The sequence below is a fragment of the Epinephelus fuscoguttatus genome, linkage group LG13 (assembly GCF_011397635.1).
Source record: "Epinephelus fuscoguttatus linkage group LG13, E.fuscoguttatus.final_Chr_v1".
Classification (NCBI taxonomy): Eukaryota; Metazoa; Chordata; class Actinopteri; order Perciformes; family Serranidae; genus Epinephelus; species Epinephelus fuscoguttatus.
Genome location: NC_064764.1, coordinates 39,882,846 through 39,905,176, shown reverse-complemented (window position 1 = coordinate 39,905,176; position 22,331 = coordinate 39,882,846). Strand labels below are relative to the sequence as shown.

At 44.0% G+C, this 22,331-nt stretch overlaps 1 protein-coding gene across 3 annotated transcripts in view; it reads right to left on the bottom strand.

Annotated features, from left to right (window-relative positions):
* The window catches only part of dgkh (diacylglycerol kinase, eta), an 87,235-nt gene that overhangs the window by 9,372 nt on the left and 55,532 nt on the right, over positions 1-22,331 (bottom strand). For all 3 annotated transcript variants that reach the window (XM_049593730.1, XM_049593729.1, XM_049593731.1), the window contains 19 exons: positions 20,931-21,093; positions 20,703-20,811; positions 19,483-19,704; positions 19,084-19,175; positions 16,909-17,008; positions 16,486-16,789; positions 14,582-14,713; positions 9,067-9,201; positions 8,814-8,931; positions 8,521-8,631; positions 8,251-8,347; positions 5,123-5,230; positions 2,908-3,021; positions 2,688-2,822; positions 2,346-2,506; positions 2,107-2,212; positions 708-800; positions 437-556; positions 108-213 (listed from right to left, as the gene is read on the bottom strand). In XM_049593730.1, coding sequence (XP_049449687.1) covers positions 108-213; positions 437-556; positions 708-800; positions 2,107-2,212; positions 2,346-2,506; positions 2,688-2,822; positions 2,908-3,021; positions 5,123-5,230; positions 8,251-8,347; positions 8,521-8,631; positions 8,814-8,931; positions 9,067-9,201; positions 14,582-14,713; positions 16,486-16,789; positions 16,909-17,008; positions 19,084-19,175; positions 19,483-19,704; positions 20,703-20,811; positions 20,931-21,093 — 2,526 coding nt within the window. The remainder of the gene's footprint in view (positions 1-107; positions 214-436; positions 557-707; positions 801-2,106; positions 2,213-2,345; positions 2,507-2,687; positions 2,823-2,907; positions 3,022-5,122; positions 5,231-8,250; positions 8,348-8,520; positions 8,632-8,813; positions 8,932-9,066; positions 9,202-14,581; positions 14,714-16,485; positions 16,790-16,908; positions 17,009-19,083; positions 19,176-19,482; positions 19,705-20,702; positions 20,812-20,930; positions 21,094-22,331) is intronic.

The window sequence follows — 22,331 nt, the reverse complement described above, 5'->3', positions numbered from 1 at the left end:
CAAACCATTCGGTACAGCCCTGACTCTGCCTGACTCCCCATCCTGTCAGCAGTCTGTCTGTCTGTCCAGTCTGTTCTCTACTGAAGGAAAAGTGGTCACAGCCCTACCTGACTGAGGACTCGTCTTCTTGGCGGCCTTCTCCTTCTTGAACTTGGGCACTATGCGAAACATGCTGCTGCGACTGTTCCTCTTGCCGTAACCCAGAGAGTGGTCCTGGTACATAAGCACAGTCAACCTATAGCCTTTCATTTAGCTACTCAGCTCTCCCGTTACCTGGAGCCATGTTACACCACAGACATACAGTACATGTGTGCTGAGGGACATGAGTACAACACATTGTTTGTAACGTTATCTGTTTTATAGAACTATAACACACGGTGTGTGTGTGTGTGTGCGCATGCTCATGCGTGAGTGTGTTTTTACTGAGGCTGCTCACCTCCTCATCATTGGGCTGCAGTATGTGGTAGAGCCAGGGGATCTCTCCCAGTTTGCCCAGTTCCAACTCCAAACTCTGCAGAGCACTGGACAGCTGCTCCTCCTCCGGCGGGTCCAGCTGCTGCAATGGGGTAAAAAGAAAACACATGCCGAGATCAACTACATGCAGCACACCGTGAGGAGGACTGCAAAAATAAGACACCGACTTATAATACCCCAGAAGAATCCTAGTTAAATAATGTATCAAAGTAAAAGTCTCTATGACAACTCACCAGAGAGACTCGGCCCAGCAGCAGAGACTCGGTCTCGTTGTACAGAGCTTTGACAGTGCTGGCCACCTCTATAGCTGTGTTTCTGGTCAGACTCTGCAAACACACACAACAGTTTAATATAATCTCACACATGGGTTCTACAGGTGTCAGACATTTCATGCTTTTTAAGACCTTTTCAAGATCATTCTAAACCAAATTCAAGACTGATTTTGTGACACATTATCCTTTTCTTCTTCAAGCACTGCAAGTAGTATAAAAGTAAGAACTGTCTACGTAGTCACTGTCCGCCCACCTCTGATGCTACTACAGGTGCATCTCATCTCATCAGGAAAAAGTTCAATACTTCTTGTCAGTTATTTCAGAAAGTGAAAACTGAATATATTCTAGACACAGTCTGGAGAAGAGCTCTAATTAGCTAATTAACTCAAAACACCTGCAAAGGTTTGACCTCTCAGTCTGGTTCTGTGCACAAAACCGTATCATGGTGAAGACTGCTGACTTAACAGTTGTCTAGACGACACTCACTGACACCCTCTGCAAGGAGGGTAACCCACAGAAGGTCATTGTTGAAATGGCTGGCTGCATTGAGGCACAGAATCCAAGTTGCTTAAAGTGTTTTATCAAGTCCAAAGTCAGATTTTAGAGCAGCAGGACGTGGTACCTGCCCACAGTGCCAAAACTTACTTACTTAACTTACTTAAATTATGGGAAAAAATAAACTTTTCCATGATGTTCTTATTTTTTGAGATGCACCTGTGAATACGACCGTTCGTTTGGCGTTTGCTCTCTGCAGAAGTGCCTCCACTTCAGAACCACGGACGTTTTTTTAATGTTTGGAGCCTAATTCAGACTTTCATTTAGGCAATCTTTACTTAATTCTCTCAATTTGTTTTCTTAATGTCTGTGTGTGCACACCACCCTGTGGTCTTGTGCCCTTTTATGCGGGGCATTTGCCTAGGCTAATTAGTATCAGCTGTCAACTAATGAGGACAATGGGTTTTATCATTATATGACCACAGGTGTGAACAATCCTGCAGTTTAAGAACACGTCATGAATCTGAAGAACACCTTCCTTGTGGACCTCTCTTTAGAAAAAAATTAAGAAAAAACTCTAAAACGCATTGAAGCAAAAGACACAGCAACATCCAAATGCTCAGCCTAGAATTTAAACCACTATACGTGGGGCGTTGGTGGCTTAGTGGTGGAGCAGGCGCCCCATGTACAAGGCTGTTGCTGCAGTGGGCCGGGTTCGACTCCGGCCTGTGGTCCCCTGCTGCATCTCTCTCTCTCTCTCTCTCTCCCTCTCTCTCCTTTACACTTGTCTGTCCTATCAATTAAAGGCTAAAAATACCTAAAATATAAACCACTATACATTGTGTGATTGGTGCTGATGGCTCACCTCTGGGAACTTAGGATGTGTTTTGTTGATGGCGTGAGATGCGGCGTTAACAGCATGAGCCAGCTCCTGCTCTAAAAGCCCATTGGTCTTCGCAGCCTCACATATCCTGTGTTTAGACAGAGGCCATGTCAGTGGGCACCAGTCATGATAAAAAAGGTGATTTCCTGGATTCTTCATATATCTGCAGAGCCTGTGGAGCTGCAGAGTGAGACCTGATATTCATGGGAGTGTGTGTTTACCTTGTAATGAGCTCCTCTGCAGCGCGGGCGCACATCTGCACCAGGGCGGCCTCGTCCTCTGTAGCCAGATCCACGGACTGCTGAGGGTAGAGGTGAGGACGCAGAGGAGGCTTATCGTACTTCAACTTGTCCTCCCACGACTTCAACGTGTTCTCAAACGCCTGCAGGGAAAATCAAAGCATATCGTGTAAAGCAATTCTTGTAAAGCTCTGTCCATCTAGCAGCACGACGCTCACCCCAAACCCAACCTCGTCACTCATGTTCATTTTATTCTTAAAACTTTCCAGACACCTGCTGCTCTTCACCTCCCCTCCTCTCACTGCCTCCCTCTGTCTGTCTCACCCGGTCTCTGGTGAGCATCTGAGCTCTGTTCTTGTGCTGGATCTTGATGACTCCTGGCGGCTGGATCCAGGCCTCACCGTCCACCTGGATGGGAACCCCCTCATCACCCAGGATGGTGATCTTCACTGTTCGACACTGATTCAGACAGAGAAGCTTCAGTTAGATGCACATATCCTTACATGTGTTTCATTTTCATATTGTTCTTAGTGTGTGTTCTCACCTGTGCTATGCGGTGGTGCTGCAGCTTGATGACTCTGGACACAGCCATCTGCATGCTCCCAAACACAGCCACGACTTCCAGGATCTTATCATCAAACGATGGAGCGCAGAAGATCTGCACGACACAATTATGACATTCTGGTCACTGTGTACTGTAATTAAATCTCTCTTAAAGAAGCAGTGTGCAGGATTGAGTGGCATCTAGTGGCGAGGTTGCAGATTGCCTCCTATTACAATCCCTCACTTGGGTTGGGCACTATTAAAATTCCTCTGTGGACAGTACTGTTTTAAGAAAAACAATAATATACAAAATTATTATACAAAAAAAGAGATGCACATAGATATTAATATTTATGGACTAGAGACACATATGTTACATTATGTGTCACAATGTGTAGGCAGTAAGCACTGTTTTACACAAGGGCTTGCTGAGATCAATAAATCAGATCAATCAGCTGGTGAGGTTATCTATAATCAATAACACACTTAAATGTCCTTGTACAGTCTCGCCACGGTTGACTGTCACTTTTATTTTTTGTTGCCTTTATTTCACCACTGATGTGGATTTTAGTTCAATGCATCTTTGCCCAACAATAACAATGTACCACTTGCCATCTGTTGTAAATTTCAAATACATAAAGTCTAGAGTTTATGTGAAATCAGCAAATCATTAAGCAAAATATTAGTGTTTTCAGTGGGCAAACACAGCGCTAACAGTATTATATACATTGTATACTTGCACACTTTACATATCTGCAAAAAAACCATATATATTTACTTTATTACATCGTCTGTCAAAATGATCACATCAACAGTTCTGCTGAAGGTCTACAGAGCCGCGTGCAGCTCTAGAGCTGCAGGTTGCCTACCCCTGATGTAGAGGGAACGTCCGACCTACACGACAAATACAGGTCTGTATGATTAATAGACTTTTTAACAAATTGCGATCACAATATTGGTTTGAAATATTGCAATTAGATTATTTTCCTAAATCTATCTGTAGTCTCTGGCACTAAAGAAGAAGAGGGTTAGTGCCACAGGAATTAGCAGGATAAATGACATTTGTTGACGATGTTAAAGATATAAAATATCCCAGCCTTATTCTTCAATATAACTGTGACAGGGAAAGATTTTTTTAAACCTGCCTGAAAGGAGACATTTCGCCCTGTCAGCTCGGTTTAGCTGCAGCCTGAATGAGAAATGAATTGTTTCTGAAAGGAGAGGCTCTAAACAAGTGTGTTATTGATCTCTGCCGGCAAACTGCCCGTGAAAAGGTCAAAGCAATGACGAGTCAGCATCTGCCCAGGAACATAGAGAGAGGCTCAGCAAAAAAAAAATGCTGGATAGAAACATTTAGGTGAGATTAAATGATCAAACGACACGATCGGATGTGTTGTCATGTGTCGCTCAGACCACTAGATGGAAACCTAAAGACATTAAGCAAAAGCGCTGCGTCTAGTGTGAAAGCAGAGGTGGTAACATGTTGATCAAGCACAAATCTTCACCGTTATCATCAGTTCTTGATAAAAATAATGTGTATTTTCACTACATCATATCATGTAAACCCAATTTCTGTTTTATACTGAAACCACAGATCAGCTGTTATGTGTCAAAGTGTATTATTAGACTCGAGAATAGAGAGATCTGCTCATCTATTCAGGGAAAACTTTGACTGTAATGTATCTCTGTGTGTCACTGCGTGTGTGCAGTGACTAAGTTTAACTAAATGTCCTCTCCCTGCTTCCTCCTCTCCAGCGAAACAGTTACATAACGCCGAATGCACATACTGTATGTGTGTCCAAGGGTAACCTCTGCAGGGGCTCACTGAGGGGTGTGTGTGTGTGTGTGTGTGTGTGTGTGTGCAAACTGACTCTAATCCCTCAGCAGCCCTTGTGCTCTGGGCCTTAAACAAACAAGCACAAATATCTCTCTAACCGACCCTCCCCCTGCACCTCGGGGCCATCGGGGTCATGTTAAACCAGGATCCAGGCGCTCTGTCCAGATTTAACAACAGAGAGGATGACAGAGAAAGAGTGAGGAGTAGAAAGAGAGAGGTGGAGCTACGTTCTCTGTCCAGTTGCTGAGCTCGAGGAGAGAAACCCCCCTCCCCCTCCTCTTTCCCTCTCCCAAGGTGCTCTGAGTCGCCCACCAGGGGCACTTCCCACAGGATGGAACATTACACAGAGTCCATCCAGTGTACTGTAAAATGTACTCACATCATCCTCCTTGGTGCCGCCCCAGAAGTTGGTTCCGCCTGCGTAGCTGGGAATGTTTAACACTGCGATCCCCTGAAGGCTGGGCAGGGGGATGTACTGGCCGTCACACTGGGAAAGACAAATAATAACCAGGCAGACCAGTGAAGGAAGGAAGCAGGGAGGGTACATGTGTCTGTAGGAGAGATTCATGAACATCAAATCTAATATATTTCACCATATTTAATGCCACCTTTAAAACCAGTTTTACAGCTAAATCAAAGACCCATAAGTATGTGGAAAAAATAGACAACTTTCTGATTGAACATAATCAAATTTCTGAGCTTTAAATGGAAAGACAGGCATAACTCCTCCTGGATATCCAAAAAAGTGATGTCTGAGCAGCCTATTAAACTACCAAATTTACAGTATTTGCACCTTTTGTCCATATTAAAGTAATACTTCACTCATAAAATGACCATTTGTGCATCAATTACTTGCACTGAATTTGTCAAGAAGGCTTTGTTTTTCTTGCATGCCTCCACGGTGAACGGAGAATCCAAAAACTGAGAAACTTTTTGACGTAAAAGGGGTCTGCATTTACCAAGAGTTAAAGGGAAATTTCAGTTTATTTCAACCTGTCTCCTGTCGTCCTAAATTTGTTTCAAGTGACTAGTGACATAAAAATAATAGTTAGCATGTTAGCCGTTAGCCTAGATACAGCCGGGGCGCATAGTAGCGTCAGACCTGTTAAAACGTAAGTGAACGGGCAACCTGAAGTTGACATACTGTATATCTGGCGAGCTCTAGATAAAGCCCAGCTGGATACTACTCCAGGTGGAGGTGTCTCGTCCTCGGTCACATCCAGACCTTGAAAATAAGGCTGCAACCGGTCCCATTCCTTGCAACAGAGGCATTCCTCTTCTGTGGGCACTGGGGCACAGCATTCACAGGTACACCACCAATCTCCAGAGCTACGCAGCCTTGCAGCAGCCATTCCTCCTCTCTCGTCCTCTACCTGTTGCACCTCTCTCTCTCTCTCCTCCTCCGTTCTTCAATTTCACGAAGCTCTTCGTCAGTGTATTCTGGCTCAAATAAATAAGGGCGGCCATCAAACTCTGCAAAATCAAATTCCTCCTCCACAAAGTCGAGGTCTGGCAAAAAGTCAGCCATTATTCTATAAATCTTTCATAAAATAAAGGAATGAACTTTTCAGGCTACTGTCCTGTTCTGCCTTCCAGCTGTTGCTGCTTGTTCTCGCGATATTTCGGCTGCGCTTTGGAAAGCAGAGCTAGATGGTAAACAAACATGGCAGCACACCGGTAAGGTAAGACAACACGTTTACATGTCATTTTCTATATGTTCTCTGACATTTATCCTAACGATATGAGGCGGTCTTTGTGGAAAAAAAGCTTGTTTAGTGGACTAACTTTGCACTTGAAGGTTGCCCGTTCACTTACGTTTTAACAGGTCTGACGCTACTATGCGCCCCGGCTGTATCTAGGCTAACGGCTAACATGCTAACTATTATTTTTATGTCACTAGTCACTTGAAACAAATTTAGGACGATAGGAGACAGGTTGAAATAAGCTGAAATTTCCCTTTAAACTATATAAAAAAAATCCATTACTCCATTAACTCTAACACAACTCCTGCAGTAAAGTACAAGTTTCATTTATCCAGTCGTATGCTCAGCACTTTCCAAAAACATGCATTTTGACTAAAACATAATACTATTAATCCTAATACTTGGGGTGGCTGTGACTCAGAGGTAGAGAGGGTCTTCCACTAATCGGAAGATTGGCAGTTTGATCCCCGGCTCCTCCAGTCCACATGTCGAAGTATCCTTGGGCAAGAAACTGAACCCCAAATTGCCCCTGATGGTTGTTCCAGCGGTGTGGGAGAGCATGTGAATGGTTACTGAAAAACAGGGGGCACCTTGTATGATAGCCTCAGTCACCGGTGTGTGAATTGGTGAATGGGACATGTAGTGTAAAAGCACTTTAAATGGTTGGAAGACTAGAAAAGTGCATTACAAGTGCAGGTCCATTTACCATTTACCGCCACGAGTAGTGCGTGAGTAGCGTGCATGGGGAGGTGATATGTTTGAACTTTACCAGTATGTTCCATTGAGTTACAGAGATGTGCTACTCATTTGTGCGTGAAAATGTTTGTGCAGAAGTGTTTTAAGTACAAAAGTTTCTGTGAAGATACATCTGTGTAGGGAAGCACTGAACAAAAGACACAAAATATGGGAACTAGATTTTACTGCACAACCTATGTGTGAGTTTGTGGGTGTAAGTTTTGGTTGTTTTTAAATGAGATCACCTTTAACATAAATTAATAAAGACTTTTCTACTGGTTTTGGACTCTGTTCACGGTGGACGCGTGTGAGAAAACAAAATTTTGGTTCATTAATTAACGAAACAGGGTAACTGATATACAGATGCTCATTTTGTGGTTAAAGTATTCCTTTAAACTGTTAAAGTCCCCTTTAATTACTTATAGCTGCCTAAAATGAAACTTTGTTGAAAATAATTCTGTATAGCATAATTAAAAATGTGTGCTATTTGGTATTGAAACATTTTTCTAAGGACTCAAAATTAACAATAGAAATATAATAGATTTTTTTTTAACTTTACAGTGTGGCTCTTCAGGACCTGATACCAGGATGACATCATTAATGAATGACCCTCCTACACGTGAGCAGATGAAGACACCATCCACACACCATCCGTGTTTTTTCTTTATGATTTTCAAACTGAAGTGTAGCTGGCGTAATAGAAACGCTGTCTCTCCTGAATCGTCCAAATCAGCCTCTGAATACATTTGAGGTGAGAAATAAGCTGTGCAGTTGCAGAATCATGCCTCACTTTACATGTGCACCACGTCAACTGAACGGCACTTCAGGAGATATAAGAGGGCTGAGGAGTGCTGAGTTGCATCCTCGTCTAAATCACTCCCCGCTGTTTGCTGCTGAGTGCAGCCTCCAGCTGAGTGTCGATAGATTTACACTACATGTTTTTCAGACTCGAGTCTCATAGTAGACGCATTCTGGCTTTGCACACAGGGCATGACTTTTAGTCTTTTCATCCTAATACTACATCCACAAATGATCACTTTAGGGTGTTCTCTGTTCCTCCCTGTCTCACCTCCAGCTGGACCTTCTGCTCCAGGTTCTTGTAGGTTCTCTGCAGGAGCTCCTTTGTGCCCAAAACACCGTACCACATCATGTTTTTGGTACGACTCCTGTGCAGGAGGGAGCAGAGGGTGAGATTAACAGTGTAGTGAGACGGTTGTGAATTCACTGGAAAGACCATACTACCTTAAAGATAGTTGTTTGACAGAGGACAGATAGATGGAGGGAGTGAATATCTGTTGGTGTCTGAGAGACGCCTGAAGGTAACAGAAATATATCTCACCTGCATTTCTCTGGATGCTCCTCCCGCTTGTTGTTGAACTCCAGGGAGATCTTGGCGTCCAGGCCGATGCCGAAGTAGTTGTTCATCACACACTTCTCCATGTAGCCCTCTCTGGGTGGAAGAAACGGCCACATAAGCAGACAAACAGTCAGGCAGCTGAAGCTCACACACTCTAATATATCAAGGACAAACTGAATGAGAAATCAAGGGAGATAGATTTACACATGGATGGACAGAAAGAACAGAAAGAGAAAGACAGAACACAAAGACAGGACGAGACACACGGCTCTTACAGCGAGTCGAGGTCGGGGTCGATGAAGGGCGTGGCACCAAAGGGGTCGATGTTAGCCAGCAGCATCTTGCTAATGATGGAGCTGCCAGCGATGGAGGCAGCCAGTCCTGCCCGCAAGCCTACACACACACACACACACACACACACACACATCCGTCACATGAGGCTGAGCTGAAACGCCCAGTGATCCTGTCCTTGTGTTTCACTAAGGTCAGGTGAAGGATATGAAACAGAAATACGCTGTGTGTGTTTACCGGGGCAGATGATGCGTGTGTTGAGCACTGGGAGGTTCTCCTTGCTGGTGGTGAAGGGGGTGATGGTGAAGGAGCCGTAGGACTGGGTGCTGCGGCTCACCCTCCTCTCCGTGGGAGAACAGGGACTCTTAGCAGCTGGAGACACAGACAGAGAAACTCACGTCATGTCTCTTCTCACCTCGGCATTTTAGTTCCTTGTTCCTCAGGACAAACACAGCAGAGGAGACACAGTGACATCACTTATTAATATGATACCACTGTCTCATCCCACCAGGGGGCGTAACAGCACTCATCCCAGCTGCTGTGAGACCATAAAGCTGTGATACGGGAGGAGAACAAACATCTTTAGAAAGCAAAAGCCATCCTCGGCAATAATTTAAATTAATCCTACAACACTGGAACACTGAAGCAGCTCAACACTGTACATACTGAAGCGAACATACTGTATGTTAGTGTAGATTTATTCCACCAGAAACAACAGGACTTCTGTCAGGGACTCTATCCTTCAGAGTAAAAGCAGGGAACTAGAAAATTTCACAATAAATTCCTACTGTGTGTCTGATAACTCCCAGTGCTAAGTAAGTATTAATAGCAGGAGCTGAATCATTGAGGTACACAGGCCACATGTAAGTCCCGCCCCCACTGGACTGGAAACAACACATCACTCTCCATTGACTTCATTATATTATGTTAAAGGGGAAGTTCCGTTTTTTACAACCTGGGCCTTATTTCTGGCATTAAATACGGTTGTTTACTCACCCAGATATGTTTGGTGTCATTTGGAGTCTGTCGGAAGATATTTAGATCTGCCAGAGCCGCGTACATCCACATAGTGGGAATGATCGGGGGACCGACAACGAGGCTCTAAATAACACATTATCTGCCGCGAAACTCGTTCATTTCACCAATACGTTTTTATGAATCGCTAGAGTTGCTTGTCATCATCATCGGGGTCATTTATACTGACCTACTAACCTCTGACCTGGACGATGTCATTGCGTCGCCGCACACCCGGCAAGGCTCTGTTTACTGCTCATTTGCTACTGATAGTTTTTTGAAACATGGCGGAATATTTGTCAGATTTTGAGGTTGTGGATGACGACTTTGAATATGATGGACGTCCTTATCGTTTTGAGCCAGAGTATACGGATGAGGAGCTCTTTGAAGGAGGATGCGGAGGCAGAGAGAGGAACAGCTGGCCAGAGAACAACAAACCGCTGCACGTCCGAGAATAGATGCTAACTGGTGGTGTTCTTGTGGACAATGTTCCACTATGCCAACAGAGGACGAATGCCTTTGTTGCTCCGAGTGGGATTTGAGGCCAGGAGATACACGTCTGGATGTCTTCAGAAATGACTGTCTCACAACTACAGAGGATCTCACTTCTATGATCAACCGTGCTGTTGTAGAGACTTTTTTTCGTGTCCCGAAAGTAAACTGGAAGACCCAGCCAAAGCCTGCAGGACCGAACGGGCAACTTTCGATTGAGTAAGTAAATTGTTTATTTTCCTTGAATTTGTTTGCTTGATAAGTAAATAACTATGAGAATTTACATTTCGTTAGTTTCTTCTCATCGCTTGTGTAGAACGGCCCGCACACTGCACAAAAAGCAGAGGCACTTCTTAGGCAAAACGTGAATTTATTATTACATAGTGCTCAGTGACAAAAAGTGAGAAACAGAAAGGTGAACGTTTCGGTGGTCAGAGGTTAAATGACCCCAATGATGATGACAAGCAACTCTAGCGATTCATAAAAACGTATTGGCGAAATGAACGAGTTTCACGGCAGATAATGTGTTATTTAGAGCCTTGTTGTCGGTGACCCGATCATTCCCACTATGTGGATGTACGCGGCTCTCGTGGATCTAAATATCTTCCGACAGACTCCAAATGACACCAAACTTATCTGGGTGAGTAAACAACCGTATTTAATGCCAGAAATAAGGTCCAGGTTGATAAAAACGGAACTTCCCCTTTAAGGTGCCTCCTTGTCATTTGTGTCTTCTAGCAAACAACACAAAAATACCTAAAAGCTGTTTTGCCGTGGGATGCACTACCAACATGGTAAAGAATCCATAACTTTTTACAAACTGCCAAACTAAAAAACTGACCTTTCAAGCAATAACGTGAGGAAAAGCGTGTGATCCTGACACCAGCATTTTGCTAATTTTGGCCAGAGAAACTATAGAGGTTGAAGGTAACCAGGCTATGCACGGCCGGGTGATTGGATCAAATAGTTCGATCAAATACATATTAAAGTATGTCACCACTGGCCATTCAGTGGGAACATTTCTCCGAGATAAGCGAGGTAAGGAGAGGAGACACTGAGACAGACTGACAGTGCTAAGCAACAGGAGTATTTTGACATGTGATTGTACAGTTTTTGTTGTTTTAAGTCAGATTATTTGTGAAGATGATGCTTTTACTCTGAAGAATTTGGGAGTTTTATTGTTGAAGCTGGACTGTCAGCCACTAAAGGAAGGAAAAAAATACTTACAAGGAAGATCATACATACATATATGTGCATAAATATACACACACAAAGTACAGTATGTACAATATCAGAGTCATATGCAGGTTAAAGTAGAAAAGAAACCTAAATCATGAGTTCAGATCTATTCTGGTTGGCTATTGACAGGTTTGTAAAAATATGTGTTGAGAGATGTGCGTGCTGTGTGAGGTGGTGTCACAGCCTCTGAGCAAGTGTAGCTTCACGTTGCCTTCCTTCTCTGTAGCTTTCAGCTGTTGTGCATTTTTCCATGTGAATGCACGATGACAGCCTCTGAACATTGCGTGTTTGCGACATAGCAACATTGCTCATGATGACACCACGTGAACCCTCTATGGGGCAACAAATGCATGCACTGCGAGGCGAGATGCATTCAGAAATCCCTTCTGTTCACATCCTCTATTTGCTCCGTGTGTGTTTTGATTTGTGTCCAGGTCAGGAAGGAGTAAGGAGGCAATAAGAGGAAACAAGGAGAGGATACAGAGCAGAGGGTTTGACTGATACCTCCTCGTCTTCCAGTGGCTGGAAAATGTGTGGAAGGAAGGAAGCAGCCCCATGATAAACAGGAAGAACTTCTGCCCCTAAGACAATAACACATCCTGTGGCCGTCGCACACACACTCACACACACACACACAGAGGCACAATAGACTGATGCATGTACATCCACACACACAGCATTACATCGCACTACACATATTCCCATACATCTGAACAGGCACACAGCTTCTATAGCTGCCCCGTCGCCACAGCCTCGACAGGTACAATCATTTATTATTAAAGACGTTCTCTGTGCCGCAGACTGAAGATGGAGAGATAAACAGCTTCGTCTGGAGCAAGAGGTGGAATATCACAGGAGAGCAGGGTTTCTTCGTGCACTTTTAGCACTAATCCTTGAGTTTATTTATGACAGGAAACATGATTTGCGTCAGCAGCACTTTTTTTCCATTAGCTATGTGTCTGGTTCTCTGACGTGCCACAAGGTGGTGACATTTCAATCTTGTGCAATCTCCAAGAGCCTCTACTCACTTCACAATGTGGAATAATGTTGTAGTCTTAACATTATTCCATTTACTGTTAAGAGGAGAGCAATATTGGCTTTTAAAACTTCACAACCTAAGTAATGTTTCCCTCTCTCAGCAGAGAAAAGACAATGTGTGGTCCAATATTATGCTCACTTTCAGATTCATACTTGTATTTGGGATTTCAACTAGAACATGTCTACATGCTTTAATGATCAAACTAGAATTACCACCTCATGGTTGTATGTCTCCGAACCGGTCATGTTGCGCTTCACAGTTTAAATCAATGTCTGTGAAAACACGGATGCTCCACACACGTCTTGCCCCCGGCAGCATATAACATCTATACAATCAGCACAGCTTTAAGATTAGAGTCACCAATTCAGCATCTGTCCAAATGTCTCTCCCTCTGGTCCTGAGATATGACTAATGGCCAACAAAGTCTTTTATGGACAACATTATGATGTCACAGTGAAGTTGACCTTTGACCAAAAAATTCCAATCAGTTTATTGTTCAGGCCAAGTGGACATTTGTGCCAAATTTGAAGAAATTCCCTCAAGGCGCTCTTGAAATAGTGCAATCACAAGAATGGAACATACATATGTGTGTACCCACAACCCAAAAAACACATAATGCCTTCGGCCGTGGCTATCACTGGTGTAAAGGCATAAAAAAAGGTAGAATTGCTGCACCCAGGTCTTATAATGGTCGGGGAAAACCCTGCTATTCATCCTGGCATTAAATTGGCTAAAATATTGGTGACACTCTTAAATAAACAAACCTGCATGTAAACACGACTGACAATATCATGTCCAAATCATGGGTCAAACTACAAAACCATAGGTCAATAAAGTAATTATCATGACAGGCCTAACCCCATGTCAGATGTAATGGCAGCCATAAAGAATCACTGAATGTGGGGTTTGAAATCTCCTTTCAAAGACACAGCGCACTACAGATAGCTGCAGAATAAAATGCAGTGTCCCGACAGACAAACCTCTCAAATGTCTCTCCTTCTGTTCCTGAGATATGACGTTGAATAATGGCCATAAAAGTGTTTGTGCAGAACATTATGATGTCACAGTGAAGTTGACCTTTGACATATTTGATATAAAATGTCATCACTTCATCACGATCAAGAGAATGAGACGGATGAGGTCACAGTGACCTTTGACCACCAAAATATAATCCCTTCATCCTTGAGTCAAAGTGGACGTTTGTGCCAAATTTTAAGGGATTCCCCTCTGGGTGATATTTCATTCATGAGAACAGGACGTATGGATAAACAACCAGAAAACATTGTGGCTTTGGAGTGTAAAAACATATTATTTTGAATATACCTGTTTTCACCGTTTGTTAATAAAGCTGCATTTTAGCACCTGTCACTTTAAGGCCCCCATCTGAAAAAGCTCAGTCTGCACTGAGTGGTCAGCGCTTTACAGGTCCACATCTGCACTCTCTGCATCTTTGCACAGTCATTGCAGCCGTGGGAACGATTGTAACGGCACCATAGCGCCAGTTTCTATCTTTATATAGCATAGCTGCGACATCACAACCTCACCGAAGTCCTGACGGCTCGTTTAAATGCAGTTATTGAATAGAGACTGTGTGCACTTGATACTTTCAGTGTGTTTACAGCAGCTGTACCACATGGGACGTGGGACATGGACATCTTGTTTTTAAAATATCGGACTTTTACCACATCCGCTAGGTGAGGTTGTTATCTCCTCTACTCAAAGTAAACCTCAACTATTAATCAAACAAAATGTCTTCTAATGTCTGAGAACACTGCCAGCTGGCAGAGACTTGGAAATCAAACAGGGAGTGCTGGACAGGTTTAGCATTCTGGAAAAGGTCCAGGATGGAAGTGCATCAGGGCCAAGCAGGTAAAAGGTTTACAAGCAGGTCAGTGATTTGAAACGGGACCAGGCCACACAGGTCAGAGATTTCTAACAGGTCCGAAGCAGCAGCAGTGGTTCACTCACATGTCACTGCTTCCAGCTCCTTGGTGTCTTCATCCTTCTCACTGTCTCTGTTCTCCTCCTCGCTGTCCTTCCTGAACTCCAGGGGAGACGGCAGCTCGGTGTCGTCCGTATGGGCGTTCTGCTCGTCCACCACTAGACAGAGCAAACACAGAGGAGATAAAGACGACACAGTATGAACTACAGACCATAATGCATATACAGTTTATCCTTTTACAAGCTTCTTTTTCTGTGTTACATTTCATAATCCTGCTGGTACTATACTGAGAGTGTTTGGTGGAAACGCAGCTTTGGTGTTGATGTCAGGAGGATGTTTCTGCCTCCACCTGGTCAGTTCAAGTGCCTCACATTGAGAGTCGATATTATACTAAAATCTAAATGAAAACCCTTTTAACATAAGATAATGAAAACTTGACAGTGTGTGCTAACTTTGTATGAGAATCATGTTTGTATGAACATGTAACACTAGCATGCTCAAATACTGCAACGTCCAGGGGCCGTATTCACAAAGCTTCCTCGTACACAGACTGGCTCCTAGAGATGAAACTCTAAGAAAATTCTTATATTTGTGATGTTTTCTTAGAATTTCCCTTTAAAGTTAAGACTAGGTCCTTGTAAAGATAAAAGTAATTTACCAAGTGTCTGGGGTGAAAAACTGTACGGAGCAGGGAGGAGGACTTTTAAGAGTTTCTTAATCAGAGGAGAAAATGGTGGAAACACAAAAAGGTCGGAGAAATATTCTCTGAATGCTGGATGACAGTGAGGAAGTTAAATGCTACAGATTAGATCGTGCAGGGACACATTTCTCACCTAATGCACACTAATAATGACAACACTTTAACAGTCAGCAGTTCATTTCATTTCCACTGGGTGTCCACACAATGAAATGGAATGAAATGAAATGAATGGTTGGGGGGAGGTCCTGCCTCAGGTGGAGGAGTTTAAGTATCTCGGGATCTTGTTCATGAGTGAGGGTAGGATGCAGCGGGAGATTGACAGGCGGATTGGGGCGGTGTCAGCAGTGATGCAGGCGCTTAACCGGTCCGTTGTGGTGAAGAGGGAGCTTAGCCAGAAAGCGAAGCTCTCGATTTACCGGTCGATCTGCGTTCCAACCCTCACCTATGGTCACGAGCTCTGGGTAGTGACCGAAAGAATGAGATCACGAGTACAAGTGGCTGAAATGAGTTTCCTCCGCAGGGTGGCTGGGCTCAGCCTTAGAGATAGGGGGAGGAGCTCGGACATCCGGGAGGGACTCGGAGTAGAGCCGCTGCTCCTCCACATCGAGAGGAGCCAGTTGAGGTGGTTCGGGCATCTGGTAAGGATGCCTTCCGGACGCCTCTATTGGGAGGTGTTTCGGGCATGTCCAACCGGGAGGAGACCTTGGGGCCGCCCCAGGACACGCTGGAGGGACTACATCACCTGGCTGGCCTAGGAACGCCTCGGGGTTCCCTTGGAGGGGTTACGGAAGTGGCTGGGGAGAGGACTGTCTGGGCTTCTTTGCTGAGGCTGCTGCCCCCGCAACCCAGACCCGGATAAGCGGAAGACGACGAGTACGAGTATGAGTTAATGAAAACATGTCAGCCATTCTGTGCACATCAGTCATTGTCTTTGGTAGGTTATGGAGAGACTCTGTGAAAATCATTTTACCCTCTACTGTCTATGTCAAGAAGACAAAAGTATCTCCACTGCCTTTGCCTAATTCCACTCGCAAGATGCAAACCTCTACTGACCTCACAAAGGAAATCGTTATAATACATGAACAGAGGCAACATTGATTTCTGCCTTTTCTTTCACAAAAAACCTGCTCCTCATGCATTTCTAAGAACACTACTTCCAAACATTTGCCAGCCTGAAGTGATGGTTGGGTAAACTGTGTTCAGGTGTGTGTGTGTGTGTGTGTGTGTTACCTCTCTCAGCCTGTTCTATGATCTGTCGCACTGCTTTCTTCAGACTGTTGGCCCGCAGCATCAGCTGCTCCCTGCTCTTAAACAGCTGGTGTGGAGCACCTCCTCCTCCTTTCTCCGTCTCCTCCTCCTCCAGCTTCTCCTTCAGCTCCGTCAGGCTCTCCTCACTGGCCTCCTCCTCCTCTTCCTCCTCCTCCTGCTCCTCCTCCACGATGGGAGGGGTGGAGTGGGGGAGCGACGGTAGAGCTGGGCACTCTGCGTTGAGGGTCTGGAGGAGGGAGTCCAGTTTCTCATTCAGGATGGCACACTGGAGGGCACAGAGGAGAGGAGGCACACAGAGGCTAGACAGAGTGCTAACAGAAATCTAATATATAGGGAGTGGCCTTTCAGCACAGCAGGCCGGTGACGGATGTTTCTGAGGCTTACTTTGAGAGACATAGTGTCGCACTCCTCGGCGTTCTCTGTGCTTTTCTCGTAGGCTTTCCCAACTTTGGCAACAAAATCTTTCACTGTTTCACACAGGATCCTAAAAAACACAAGAAAACATCAGTGTTGGTGGAATAGTGTGTGACAAAGAAAATATTCTCCTTCTGTGCTGCCCTTTCTCATTTCTAATGCTGCTATGTAATTATTTACCTTAGGGGCTGTTCATTATTTTCAGGGGGAGGAGGGTGAGGGTTGCTTCGTATTTTTTTTATTAATATTCTTTTATTTTATTTATTTTTTTGTTTTAATTATTTGATTTATTTTAATAATATTTTTCCTTGAGCCTCACTGAACAACAGGGGGAAAATGCATCAACCTATAACCATATTTTTGAGTTATCACCAAAACAGCAGCTAGTTTCTTCCACAAAATGCAATTCTTCTTTAGACAGCACACAAGACAAACAAAATTTAATCAGCCAGAACAATATGAACAACATGGCAGCCGCTATTAGATTTTAAAAACTTAACCTTTGATAAAATGAAGCTAAAAGTTAAAAAAGAAATCTTGGAGTTGAAAGACACCTTTGTTTTCAACTACTGTCAATGTACTGTCTTAAGGTTTATTTTTTGTGACATATTAAATGACACATGTAGAATAAAGTGATTCTGATAAAACATCACTACTTTAAGCTGAGATTTAATTATATTTCCTGATGGAAATGTTCGTCACACATGATGTTGTCATGTCCAAGAAACGTTGTTAAGTTATTTTAATCAGTTTGTCTCGTGTCTATGTTGTCTTGTGATTTCCTGTTTTATTTTGAAAGTTAACTCTCCTCTCGTTTCAGGCAACTTGCTCCTTCCCCTGTGTGTTTTCCCGCTAGTCTGATTGTCTGCCTCGCCCCTGATTGTTTCCACCTGTGCCCTTACCCTGTGTGTATATATTGTCTGCGTCTCCCTTTGTCCTGTGCCAGTTCGTCTTGTCCTTCGTGTCAGAGAACCAGCGTCGTATTCATGCCATTTTGCCATTGCCATTGTCAGGTCTTGTTATTTTGATACTTTGTTCATGTTTGTTTTCTGTTTGTTTTTTCATAGTGATAGTTCAGCCTCAGTAGAGTGATTTTCTGTTTGCTTTTTTAGTCTAGCCTTTATTTCCTAGATCATTTTTTGTTCTTAGATTTAGTGTAAGTTTTTTCGTCTTTCGAGAGTGATTTTCATTTTTGTGTTTTCATTTAAATAAACTTTGATTTTGTACTTTGCCTCTCAAGTCGTGCATTTGGGTTCAGGTCCTTTGTTCGGTCGTGACAGATGTGTTCAATGGCCATCAGAAGTTTGAAAATCTGATAATTTCTGTTTTAATGATGCTTTCCATTTACCTCAGAAGTCGGAGGTTAGACCTGGGAATGACGCTGCACCCAGGACAAGTTGGAAAACCAAATGATGTTAGCAACACCAATTCGAGCTAGGTTAGCCACTGTAAGTAATACCAGTTGATAGGAATACCATATTCTGTGCATACAAACAGTGGAATAACATGTCCACAGGTAGAAGTTGGACAGGACTGTGTGTACGACTGATTTAATGAGACACAAATAAGACACTGTGCTATCAAACAGCATATTACTAAAGTTTTCACTACTGTTGATGTGTGGTGAGGGTCCTCTGACTTTCCGAGTCAGAAATCTGACTTCAGGCTGTGTTGAAATTTCTGACGAGGGACTTGGAAATTCCAACACCCAAGTGAAAAGGAAGGCACCGTGGATGCTGGGACAGAATGTGTAACATACGCCTTTTAAACCTGGCTGCAGGTTTTGGAGTGTATTTAAAATAAATACAAAATACAAAGTTACGAGCAGTATGTCCCTCCCTAAAGCCAAAATAAAAAACAGTGCTTAAAAAATGATTTCACGTCTGCTCCACCCCCTCCCCTCTCATAAATAATGAACAGTCCCTTAATGGATTTTACTTACTTTATCATTATCTATTCTTTACAAGACAAGTTACAGCAGGTGTACACTGTATATTTGTGATGGGACAATGAATGTAAAGGAAGAGCTGCTGAAAATAAATGTGCACATCTGTGCTGTCCCAAAGTGTTGTGCTGTAGTTAGTTATTATCTGTTGATTTTATTGTGTCTGTTTGAGGTCATGCTGGTTTGTTAAAATCACGTACTTGGCGGAGGAGATGACCACAGAGTGCTGCTCAGAGTTGAGGATCTTTGTGAGGTGAGCAGCTACTGAGTCTTCGTAGGCTGAAATGTGAAACTGCAGAGACAACAGAAAAAAGTATGTAAGAGTATGCACGTTCACACTGTAGCAATTAAGTAATTAAAAGCAGACTTTCCTCGTCAATACTTGAAGCATTGCAACATTTCAGTAAGGTATATGATTAAGTCTTGTTGTGGAGACGTTTCTATTCCTTCGTCCAGTTTTGAACCTGAGCTGAGGTGATGTCGAAATGGAAATGTCAGGCATGTGCTCGGCTACCTCCCACTCACGTCTGTCTGGAAGCCCTGCTGCGTTTGATTGTGTCTACTGATGCGTGTGAATATCTGTCAGCTCCTGTGAGTACCTGGCAGTCGTCGGCTCCCTCGGGCGTGGTGGGGCAGCTGTGTTTGGGAGGGATCTTAATCTCGTAGGTCATGATGCTCCAGCGGTCCAGCATCTTGGTGCTGGCCCTCTCTAACTTCTCCAGGATCTGGGGCAGCTGGGTGTCATCGTCGCACGAAGGGCCCCAGCCAAGCACCCGTGCCAGATCGTTGCCCGTGCCCAAGGGCAACACCCCCAGCTGGCACTGGAAACACGTGAAGAGGGTTTATTTGGGGAATACATGCCTGCTGAAATCAAAATGAGGCCTGTGCGTGTGTGTGCGCACGTATGATGAGTGTGTGTCTTTATGTAAGCTGTTCAGGAGCAGAGGCAAAAAGCTCAACTGGCACCAAAGACACATCACATCTACTACAGCTTGCTCTCTTCTGGCAGTTTCTACAGGATTAGAAGTGTTTATGACAGCAAGCAATTTTTAATTAATTGCAAACTACTTTGATAATGGATTAATTGGTTTAAGCAATTCTTTTAAGATAAAAAAGAGCCAGAACTCTCAGATTTCAGCCTCTTAAAAGTGAATGTTTCCTGGTTTCTTTCTCCTCTGTGACAGTAAACTTAACATCTTTGGGTTGTGGACAAAACAAGACATTGGAGGATGTCACTTTAGATCTTTGGGAAACACTGACTGACCTTTTTTTTTTTAGACCATTTTCTGACATTTTATGAACCAACTAACTAATTGATGAATCGAGAAAATTACTCAACAATAAATAATTGTTAGTTGCAGACCTATTTAAAGGTCCAGTGTGTAGGATTTAGGGGGATATAGTCCACGAGTCTGCAAGTGCAGTGAAGTCTGGATATTTGGACTCAGTCTAAAACTCAAAGATGTACAGTTTATTAATATTGTGGCGTCCCTTGACAATGAGGCTACGAGGCATGAATTCTTTTTGCCGGCTTTTTATTCCTTAACTTTAACTCAGGCTATTGTGGGCCATAGCCAACGTGAAACTACTTTATTCAATGTTTAAACCCGTGTAATCCTTGTAAAAACCTCCTGAATGATGAACACTGAAGGATTCTAACCAGGAGAAGTTTCAGCTAGTTGCGATGTGCAATCCTAACCGCTAGATGCCACTATATCCCCCTAAATCTGACACGCTGCTCCTTTAATACAGAAGAAATAACTCTGCTCAATGCTGTTTTGGTTGACACAACAGTAATACTACAGTTTTACTTCAGTACCTGTTTGTGAAGATTGAGTTTGTCGATCTCTGAGAGGACCCAGCCCACACTGCCATCTCCTCCACACACCAGGATCCGGAAGTTGTCAAACTTCTGGAACAGGCGCAAACTAACAAAAACACACACATTCACTTTTTCTGTGGGCTCAGATTTTATCTATGGCAAATATGTTTGGATGTTTTTTTATGTGTCTGAATTTGAGGATTTGTTTCCGTGTGTTGTCCTCACCCGAGGTGCGGCCCTCCGTTGACCAGGTCGAAGACTTGAGCCGGGTTGAGGAGCTGCTTGAAGCGTCGCAGGAATTTCACTCCCTGGTTGTCGCCGCTTTTGGAGTTGACAAAGACCAGGAGGGGACTGGCACATGACGGGGGACAGGTGGCCTTCCAGAAGCCTGAGGCAACAGTGAAGGAGAAAGTGAATATGTGCTGGACGCTCTGAGCACAACAAACTAAATTTCATACAACCCAAACAACCTGTGTGAGTGGATACTACTGGAGGCTGTGCTATTTGACTGCTGTGTCTCTTGAGTGTTTATGTTGTCAGTTCTCTTTCCAGGTCTCCATTTTGGGGAAGAGGATGTGTGGCTTTTAAGGACAGATTTTACAGCCCTTCAGGCAAATTTGTGATTTGTGATAGTGGGCTGTAGAAATAAAACGTCTTGACTTGATCCTTTAATGTTCCACAATCAGTCACCAGGGCACAGCAGCAGTGCTGGGTGCAGTCGCTGGCGTGAAACAACTCTGTCATCGTTAAACAACCTCACCAAAGTCTCAGTGCGTGCTCAGACTGAGCGTAATAATGCATGAGGAGCACAGCACATGCCAAAAACACGTGTTTTGCTCGCTGGTGGAGCACACACTCACTCACACACATACACACACATGCATATACACTAATCTGTGGGAGGTAATGCAACAAGAGGTTTCTGTGCTTACAGCATAATCTGTACACCCCCACTGTGTTGACAGCTTCGTGCATATCAGGGCTTCCACCAAATGTGTGTGTGTGTGTGGCACTGCTATCTAGTCCTGGCACTCCCTCTTTTCCGTCCCTCCCTCTCATCCTCCTTCACGTCTCCCTCCTTCTCTCATCTCTCTGTCTACCCTCTTCGATTTTTTTTCCTTTCTGGATCTCTCTGTGATGTTGTCAGTGAAGGATGGATGGAGGGAGGGTGGGTGGAAGAGACGGAGCGAGGAAGGGAGGAAGGGAGGGGGGGGGGAGTCACAACGCTCCAGCACGTGCTACAGTCTGCCTCTCAGCCAATTACAACCAAACTCCCCCTCTTCCCAGCGTGCATTTGGGCAGAGGGGGTCCTGGAACGTGAGGAGATGCAGAGCGAGTGAAGGACAGAGGGAGAGAGAGAGAGAGAGAGAGAGAGAGAGAGAGAGAGAGAGAGAGAGGAAGCTGAAGGATAAATCCTCTTTTTTTATTTGCCCTTCTTCCTTTTTTTCCCTTCCTCCTATTCTCTCGTCCTCCTCCTTTCATCTGGATCCCCCATCCTCCTTTTCTCTGCCTCTCTTTTATCCTTCCACCAATTAGCCGATGCCAGCTTTTCACAGACTCAGTGGGTTGTGTGCGAGACCCAGCCATCGGCTTCCGCAATGGTAATCCAATCACACATGCTTATCT